The 9,799-nt window shown below is 45.1% G+C and overlaps 2 protein-coding genes across 3 annotated transcripts; one reads left to right on the forward strand and one right to left on the reverse strand.

The window, feature by feature from the left end:
- Positions 1–434: 434 nt before the first annotated feature.
- CG34396 (uncharacterized protein) lies at positions 435–9,666 on the forward strand. 2 transcript variants are annotated; one of them, NM_001103922.2, is made up of 4 exons: positions 435–1,121; positions 1,807–1,898; positions 1,969–2,125; positions 8,428–9,666. In NM_001103922.2, the coding sequence occupies exons 1-4, from the start codon at positions 713–715 to the stop codon at positions 9,462–9,464; spliced, it is 1,695 nt and encodes a 564-aa protein (NP_001097392.1). In that variant the 5' UTR covers positions 435–712; the 3' UTR covers positions 9,465–9,666. The 2 variants fall into 2 exon arrangements, with proteins under 2 accessions (NP_001097392.1, NP_611547.2); NM_137703.3 differs by lacking the exons at positions 435–1,121; positions 1,807–1,898; positions 1,969–2,125 and adding exons at positions 5,971–8,057; positions 8,121–8,278.
- Positions 4,171–5,518, reverse strand: Gar1 (Gar1 ribonucleoprotein). The gene is made up of 3 exons (NM_057695.4): positions 5,255–5,518; positions 4,540–4,920; positions 4,171–4,482 (listed from the first exon to the last, which is right to left on the reverse strand). The coding sequence occupies exons 1-3, from the start codon at positions 5,442–5,444 to the stop codon at positions 4,340–4,342; spliced, it is 714 nt and encodes a 237-aa protein (NP_477043.1). The 5' UTR covers positions 5,445–5,518; the 3' UTR covers positions 4,171–4,339.
- Positions 9,667–9,799: the final 133 nt, after the last annotated feature.

Genomic DNA, 9,799 nt, shown 5'->3' on the forward strand with positions numbered 1-9,799 from the left:
GATAACAAAACTACGCGTTAACCAGAACAAAACTCGATTTCAGAATTTCGGCATCGGCTGAGGAAGCCGAAAACTTGACTAATTATAAAATTATCATGGCTGTACACTACCAGAAATTGGAAAACATTTTAGTCGATAGGTAAAAAATAATTGTACGCTGTAACTAATGTTAACTTTAAACATTTGTTAACCACCTTATAGCCAATAATATTAATTAAATCATAGCATTAGGCATTACATAGACCATTTTTTTCGTCAGTGTACGCTGAGATCCGTTGGGTCTTCTAGGTCTTGGACTTGTTGGCAGGCTTGTGAGCTCATGACTTTCGATGTCGTCATAGTCGGCAGCCGGAGATTCGTGGCCGATACAAATACTACAGCATTATGCCCAGCGACAACAGCAGCGATGTTGGCCAAAATATTTGGCGTCTGTTCAGTTCGCATTGGATTCAGGAACGAGGCGGTCGGAAGCGGGAAAAAAAAGTACGCGAAGAAATAAATACGCGGCGCCTTGGAATCGCGACGGCATTTCTACTTATAAACTTAAAAATAATACAAATATATAAGTACAACCGCCGCGATATATGTATGTGAACGGAACTTGAATAATGACCATAAAGTGCCCAATGTTTTGAGTTCCTACGGATATCAATTAGAAAATTGCAAAGCGAATCCATATAGATTCCCGGATATACCAAAAAAAAAACCGACCATGTCGCAAACCCAGAGCATAACACCCATTCCCAGCACACCGCCGCCTTCACGGCGGGCAAATCGACCGCCCAGGATCAACATCCACAATCTGACCAGCGGATCGGCAATGAGCCAGGCATCGATGCCACCCAGTGCCCAGCCACCCTATACGGCCCAAACGAACTTCACGGGCAATGGAACACAGGGACCCTACTGGCCACCAATGGCCAATCCCTTCGGATACGGCAACTTTATGACCAAGGGCTACGAGGGCTTCCTCGATATCACAAAGTCGGGCTTGAGCTTCGGCGAGAAGATGACCTTCGGCATGTACAAGTGGTCGCGCCGATGGTTCACCCACATCTTCCTCATCCTCATCCTGGCACTATACAATATCGGCGGTGCCGTTGTATTCCGCACAATCGAAGGTGAGATCCATGACCCAGAACATCCAGCTTCTATAGATCAATTGGCTTATCAACTGCCTGAAGATAAAGTGCTCTCCTCTAGAGACAATTTCATTAGGTTACAGCCGAAAAAGTTAAGATATTCAAGAAATCCTAGAGAAGAAGTGCACTGAATGAGTTTGTTTGCTTATCAAGCTCTTCGGAAAATTGTTTGGAAAATAGTAAACAGTTCAGTTGCCAGCCATTCAAATAAATACACCTGTGCTGTATTGTAATCGTAAAAACATCCCCATCAATTTGGCAGACGACTGATTTCGGTATCCGAGTTCATGAAACACTCGAAAAAACAAGAACTTATTTAAGTTTTAAATTGAATTTTATTGAGTTTTAAAAACAAAACTATACAGCTGGGTCTTTTGATTCAATTCGATTGGAGTAAGATGTTTTATATTAGTTGGCTTTAGGTTTTTTTGATATCATTTGGAATATTTGAACTACAATTTTGCTATTAGTGTAGGCACACAATACACCCATTTTTTGAATGAATCACATCTGCGAGGGGAACAATCTGTCGTGTAAACAACCAAGACGTCCAGTTGCAGATGATTAACGGGCGGATGGAGGAGTCCCGAATCAGGGGCTGCTCCATGGGCCAGGCGCTTCAATGGAAAACTTCTGAATTCAAATTCGAATTCCTTCGTTTCAGTTCGTCATGCAAATCAGGAAAAGCTGGTGGTGCAGGATCAGCAAAAGAGTTTCTTCAATGAAATGCGTCAGGTTTCCGGCGATCTGAGCGGGGTAAGTCCTAATAGGAATTAATACTAATGCCAAGCTAATTAATCATTTTGTGTTAATCAATCATTTTCAGTTGAGCAAACTTGAATTCGAGGGTCAGGTGCTGCGCATCATGAACACCTATCCAACGGTGGTGCAATCACTATTGCGATCCGGAATGGTAGACAATACGGATCCGTGGTCCTTCTGGGATGCCATGGTCTATTCCGCTACGATTTACACGACCATAGGTGAGTAGAGCTAGAAGATTCCTTCTCGATTGCTGGTGCAAAGACTCCCACGCAGATAAGATATAGTATATATATGTATATGCACACATATCAGTTCTTAGGACGCAAGTCGGTCTATTTATGTATGTTGTGCTTTCTTCATTATTAAGCCAACGAAATTTTTGTGACACAAAAGATGGAAATAGTTTCTGATATTTTTGCGTTCGTCGGCATTTGTGAGATAAAAAATGCGTGTCTCTTCGCGTGCAGACAGTTATGAGATTTCTCAAGAGGATTCCAAATTCCTTGGAATACTGTCACTTTTCGCAATTGAGACTTGTAAACTCACGAAAGAATTTCCTCGAATTAACACTCTACACACATTCTCGATTAAATTGGTTATTCATTTCACTTTTAATTACAAAAGACTTTTCACGACCATAAACATGCCATGAAAATGGAAATCATTACGACCGAACAAATCGTTTGTGGTGCATCATTTAATCATAATTTAAATGATTGTTATTTTTTAAGAATTTATGTTTCACATTCGTGATGCGGTTAGTTAATGGCTTGATAGCCTCCTTATTATTCGATTGTCTACCTTTTTGGATTTGTTCTAAAATTAATGTTTGGCACGTCGACTTGTTAAACTTTCGGTAAGACAAATGGAAATATGGCGAGCGTATTTCTGGTAAATAAATTCTGGCCATTCGTCGCCACTTTTGACAAGTTTTTCCCAACGGCCAAAAAGTGGGAAATTCGAATAAATCTGCGAGTGTGGAAAACTTTGCACCCACATCAACGCAAAAGCAATTAACACAAATTGCCAAATTATTGCCACAATGCGACGACACAATTTGCTGCCTTGTAAACAGGATGGCAAATTGTGCTGAGTGCTGAGTGCATTCGGTATAATCAACTTGTCAAAATTGGCACAGATATGTATAAACAAAACGTAGAACCTCAATGGGATTTTTTTTTATGATCTAGCGCACTTAATTTGAAATCGAGAGTCTGCCTTGGAGGTCTGCGGTGACTCACCTGAGTATTTAAATTTAAGCTCACTATATTTAGTGTGCAGCTAATTTAAGCAAAAGATGACACAAAAATATTACACAATTCACCATAAAATATTTACTTGAGTGACTTGTAAGATATAAACATATAATGTATCTTGTTTATTACTGGTTTCTATTGATTTATCAGATCGATAAACCGGAAAACACTTCATAATCATCATGCGAAATCATAAAACTGTTGCTGCTGCGATTAAAATAACGCTTACTGAAATCATTCTATGGCCGACAATTCTATAAAATGGTGCATGCCCAAATGGAAAACAAATCGCGAAGGCAATTCGGAAATGTTGAATGAAATTGCCTAGAAATAAACAAATACGAAATCACAGCGAAATTCCATAAAAGCGAATACGATCCGTCATCAACGTTTCAGGGGAGAGGATCGATCACAAAGGGGCTACGGAAAGTATCTGATGAAAATTATACAAGAAATTTTAATTTATTTGTATTTTGAAAGTGCAGAAATACTTTGAGCCCACAATGACGTCAGTGGGCATAAAGATAATATATGAGAAGGCAAAAAGAAATCATTTTCGATTTTTGGCACATATAATTACACAAAAGTTTCTTCGTTCTTCGAGAAGAGAACAGCTGCAAATTTAACAAATTATATGCATGAATCGAACGGCAATTGGAAAGCGGAAGGAAACCCCCATACCGAATAGTATTGGGCATTTTAAACAAACCTCGAAGAATTCATAAAATTTCAAGGGAATTCGGATGAGTGCGATTCTCTCATAAAGTCGATACATTATTGATCCCCAAATTCTAGACGATGATAGTTGTGCAACCACTTCATATAAATCATTAAGGTGCTCTAATCAAATGTATTATTTTCACACAAAACCATTTTTCGTTATAAACCACTATCTTCTCAATAAGTGAGCAAATGTTTGACATTCTATTGTTAATTAACTGTCTTCATAAATGATAAAATATCACTTAAACTTCAATTAACTATATGTTTTCAGTTATATCATGTTTGTAAATTTGTAGGAAATTTATTTTAGTATCATTTATGGTACAATATTCGATTGATTGGTCAGCGAACAATACCCAAATGATGAGGTTTTGCTTAGAAACTATTTGGACATGTACAACAATTGGATTGTACACTTCTTTAAATGTTTTGATTAGGATCTGATACTGAAAACTACCACCGACCCCGACCACCGCCGCCGCCGCCACCGCCTCCTCGTCCTCTGTTAAAACCGCCGCCGCCGCCACCTCCTCCATTGCGACCAGCACCTCCTCGGAATCCGCCTCCACCTCGTCCGCCGCCACCACCGCGACCACCTGTTGATAAACACAAGTTAGGACTTTGGGGTGCACTCATGAAATTCACTATCTTACCTCCTCCGCGGCCGCCACCTCGGCCTCCAAATCCACCGCCACCGCCGCCTCCACCTCGGTTATTTGTGAAGGCTTTCTTGGCGCCTTTTGGTTGTGGAGGTTTCGGCAGAAATCTGGCGATGGGTAACAGCTTTCCAGGGTCGATAAACAGTTTCTGATTTGGCTTGAAGCTGTTGGCGTAGACGTTGTCCGACAGCTTGATGGACACGCTGTAGTCCCGAACTGTTCCAAAGATTTCGTCGATTTTGCCTACTTGCTCCTTGTTTTCAAGGAAAATGGGCGCGTTGAAGTAGGGAACATCCTGAATATCAACTTTGCACACAAGGTCGTTTTGGCAGGAGTAAACATAGTTGCCCAAGGGGATGACTCTCTCTGGTGGACCTACAATTAAAAAAATAAGATATATTATTAAAGTGACAAAATGGAAATGAGTATTTGGCAATTTGCCTGAACATAGCAAGCATTTAAGACAGCGTATACCTATAGGAGACTTCCAGATGTGTTTTTAGCTAATATATTTATATATATAGCCCATGATTATAGCCTACAACGGCTTGGCTATTCAAAATTTGAGAGAACAACGTGGTTATTGTAATTCTATTCGCACAATCTGTATTAACTGCTTGTTTTAAGTGACGTAGTTAGCCTTAGTTCACAGGCTAGCTTAGTTTGGATGATTAGTTATAGGAATAGTTGGCGACTTTCATTCACTTACCAGTGTCGAAGGCTCCACGGCCGCCACCACGTCCACCTCCACCTCGACCGAATCCGCCGCCACCTCCGCGTCCTCCGCCACCTCCTCGTCCACCTCCACCTCCACCAAATCCTCGTCCTCCTCCGCCTCCGCCTCCACCGAAGCCTCTTCCGCCGCCGCCACCGCCGCCACGAGGTTTACCAAATCCCATTTTCAAATATTATTAAAATTGAACGCAAAAACACGTGCGCGTTCCGATCAACCAAAATATTTAGAGACGGAAGAAATTCAAATTTCGTTATCGACTTATCGATAGCCACGGCCATGTGTTTCAGTATATACGGTTGTATATTATACGGTCACACTAGGCACAAGGGGCGGATTTTTTGAAACTTCTATTTCAATAAAATTATTTAAAACTATTTTTAACAATCGACCTGATTATTAATTTCTTAGTCTTTTTTTTTAAAAACAGTTATTTTTTTATGCATATGAATAGTTTTAATGAAGATCGTTTAACTAAGACAAATTCCTGGTGCTTTTTTTATAAGCATTAAATATTCACTAAGAGAACATAAAACATTGAGTAAGAGAGAATCATCAAAAACATCATCGGATGCATTATAGATATATATATATATAGATATCTATAGCCGAACAGCTGTTGAGACATCTACCAAAAATATAGACAAGCAAAGTGAAAATGAATATTTGAATTTTCTCCAACTGCTGAGAGCAGTTGGATGCCAGCCGTGGACGAGGAAGCGAGAAATAGAAGCTAAATCTATTCGATCGTGTCGCGACGTCGAAAGAAGCAGATACATAAAATTCTATATGCAAATAGATAATATAGCAAAATAATTTCAAAAATTTTCGGACAAGTGCAGACTTTAAAAGTTTCAGAAAGTGCACAATACATACATATAATACGAAATTGCAATCGAAAGTGATATAATTACCCGAGGCATATTTTCATATGTGGAATATGAACGCCTCGTTGGGCAGTTAAAAATAGATTAATAGATGGCTAAATGACGAGCACGAGCACAAAGATAGATCGCGAAAGTAGCACACGACTGCGGCTGGACAAGATGGAGCAGCCGATGGACGCCAGGCAGCAGCAGCGCCATCGAAGGCGCCTGGGTCGCAGCCACCGGGAACCGACGCCCGTCACTGGAGACGCCCTGCCCCAGGACGATGCCAGTCCGGATGCCCTCCCTGATCCATCACCTCAGATGGTGCGCATGCAGATCAGGCCACCCGGCTCGATGTCCGCCCACGAGAGCAAGATCCTGCGAAAGCGGGACAAGTCCTTCGCCAGCTCCTCGGCGCGTAGTCAATCGCAGCCACGGGAGGCTGAGAAGCTGAGTAGTCCGGATGCCAATCATCTGATCAAGCATCGCAGCCTCTCCTCGCCGCGGCACAAGGAGGAGTCCAGCGAGAGTGAGCTGACCACCGGCAGCAGTAGTCAGCAGCAAAGGCCCATTCCTAATCTTGGCCAGACACAGGATACGCTAAGCAGATTGGAGCAGAATCTGCAGCGCTTCGAGGACGAACGACGGCGTTTCGAGGCCGAGAAGAGGCTCTTTGAGCGCGAGAAGCGGGAGCACAAGATGCGCCATCGCCAGCAGCTGGACAACGAGGAGCGCAAGCGCCTCCTGCAGAGCTACCGCAAGCTCAGCGATCGCATCCAGCTGCCGCAGGACGAGGAGGAACGGCGCCGCCTCATCCACAGCCTGCGTCTGCAGCGACACGAGGCGCCCAAGACTCGGGGTCGCAATCGAAGTAGCGGCTACGATGAGTCCTCCACCCAGTTCAGCTCCTCCGATGCCGATGCGACGGAGGAGACTCACCCGCGGCCCCGAGCACCTAAGATTCCCCAGGGCTTTGTGGCAGCCCCAATCCGCGGCGCACCTCCACCGCCGCCATCGGCGTCGACAGCTCCAAAACCACCGGAAAGGCTGTCTGTGAGTCGCAACAACTCCCTGTCGCCCGTGAGACCACAGCGACGATCCAAGACTCCGGAGCAACGGGAGGAGATCCTCCGGAAGCACGAGTACTTGGAGGTGGGCGAGTCCAGAGACGAGGTGATAAAGCCCCGCATCTCGGAGGCAGAACAGCAGTCGGAGCTGATGCAAAAGTACATGGAGGCCGCTGAGCGGGCGGCAAAAGCGGAGGCCGCCCTGGCGGAGCAAATCCTGACGGCGGAGGGAGTGCGTCGCAGTCACAGCTTGAGATTAGCGGATAAGGAAGAGAAGCCTCAAAAGCGCAGCTCCAGTTTGGAGCGTCCACTAAGACCCAAGCGATCGGGCAGTTTGGAAAGAAAGGAACAGGTAACTCAAGAGCTCCTTGAGGGAACTACTACAAATGAAGCTGATACGGAACCAAAATCTCTTGGGGATCAACCCTTGTTGCCAGAGGAATCCATCTCAGAGGCGAAACCCAAAGTTACCTTATGGCAGCGGCTGAAAAATCTGTTTAGGCGAAAGAAGAAGATTCAGGCAAAGGGCGAAGATGTCACAGATCTGTCCACAGAATTGCCACTGGAGAAGTTGGCCTCCAGGGGTCTGCTGTACAGTTTCAGCCTAGAAGCCCGGCATGAATGGAAACGCCTCAAGCTGGACTATCCCCAAAAGGTGAAGGAACTGCGTCAGCTACGCAACAGGTGCATTGCCTATCTCATCTGCATGGCTATGCTTCTGGGATTCGGAGGACTCCTGTTCCGGTACACGGAAGGAGCAGCGGAGAATATATACAAGTGCGAGGTGCGCAAGGTGAAGCGGGATTTCATAGACCGACTGTGGGACGTCAGCCACAACATGAGGTAGTACCAATGGTGCCAAGTGGTAGCCCAGTTCTGTGAGTGATTCATTTGTATCTTTGCCAGAGAGGAGGACTGGAAGTCTCTTGCCCGCCAGAAGCTGCGCAGCTTCGAGGATGAACTAAATAATTTAGCCGAGTTGGGACTACGCCGCTATCCGGGCCAAAAGTCCTGGAACTTTGTCAATTGCTTCATCTTCTGTTGGACCGTGATCACAACTATAGGTAATGGGTTACAATGGACCCATAACCATCCAAAACTCCTAAATCCTTTCGTTAGTTCTTATATATGAGCATATTTCCATTTTAGGTTCTTTTTTTAGTTAGTCATATTTAACTTATTAACTCCCATGCCTTCTTCTCTTCCTTTCCAGGTTACGGCCACATCACTCCAAAGACGGGCATGGGTCGATCCCTGACCATCGTCTATGCCATCATCGGCATCCCCATGTTCCTGATCGTGCTGGCCGATCTGGGCAAGTTATTCACGCGCTGCGTCAAGTTCCTGTGGGTGTATGTGCGACGGATGTACTACACGCGCTCCTGCCGCCGGATACGAAAGCAGCAGCAGATCCGGAGCGCCATGACAGGCTTCAATACGATGTACGACATGGCCATCCGCAGGCCGAGCATGTTCTTCAGCAACTCTGCGCCAGAGAACGATGAGGAGTCGCAGGCGGATGCCGAGGCCGCAAGATCGGTGGGCACCTCGCACCCGGAGACACCCACATCACCCTATCCAGAGACCTTCGAGGTGGACGACGAGTTCAATTTGCCAGTGTCGGTGGCCTCGCTGCTGCTCATTACGTACATCCTCCTAGGATCCTTCGGCTTTCTAATGATGGAGCCCAGCTGGACTCCACTGGATGCCTTCTACTACGTGTTCATCTCGATGTCCACAATTGGGTTCGGCGACCTGGTGCCCAGTAATCCCTTCTACGTAATGGTCAGCATGATCTATCTGATGTTCGGCTTGGCCCTGACCTCCATGTTCATCAATGTGGTGCAGATCAAGCTGAGCGATCACTTCAAAATGGCCAGCGCCAAAGTGGGCGCCACCATTGGCATGAACATGACCAGCGAGCTTGGTGATGAGGGCGGCTCCCAGGTGAAGACTCCCTCCGAGCTTGCCTCGGTGCACGGTTCGCGACTGGACAGGATCGAGGAGGATGGCCAGGAGGCGAATGGCAATGGCCACTCCCCGGTGCCACCACTCACCTCGATCCTGCGCGCACCGCGTCCTCTATCGCCGGCGTCCAATGGAGTGGATGCTAATGGAGTTGGAGCCGATGCTGTTGGAGCTGGGGATGTTACTCCGCCACCTCTGCTGCCCAGGCGTCAGGTTTCCGTGGATCCCCAGCCGCCGGCGGAGGGGGAGAACAAGAAGAAGAAAAAGCACAGGTTTTTCTAGAATCCCTGGGATCTTCCGCCTCCAAACAAAAAAAAAACCGACAAAGTTAACGTGTAAGAAACCTCAAAAATGACAAGGCAATTTCAATCGAATTTACCGTAACGCGAAACTCTATATTCATTTATTTGTTATTTAATTTTACTCACCATCATCGTAGCATAAGTCTAATGTTAATGAAATAAAGCGCGCGAGTTGACAACGCAAATTGATGTTTTTAATTGTTGTAAATTCCGCTTAAGGATCATAATCATAAAGTTGTATAATTTTTCAACACTCTATTATCCTGTTATCAGCGTGGTTTTTTGCTCAATCCGGAATCGAATTGCCAGATGCGT

Source organism: Drosophila melanogaster, chromosome 2R, assembly GCF_000001215.4.
Source record: "Drosophila melanogaster chromosome 2R".
Classification (NCBI taxonomy): Eukaryota; Metazoa; Arthropoda; class Insecta; order Diptera; family Drosophilidae; genus Drosophila; species Drosophila melanogaster.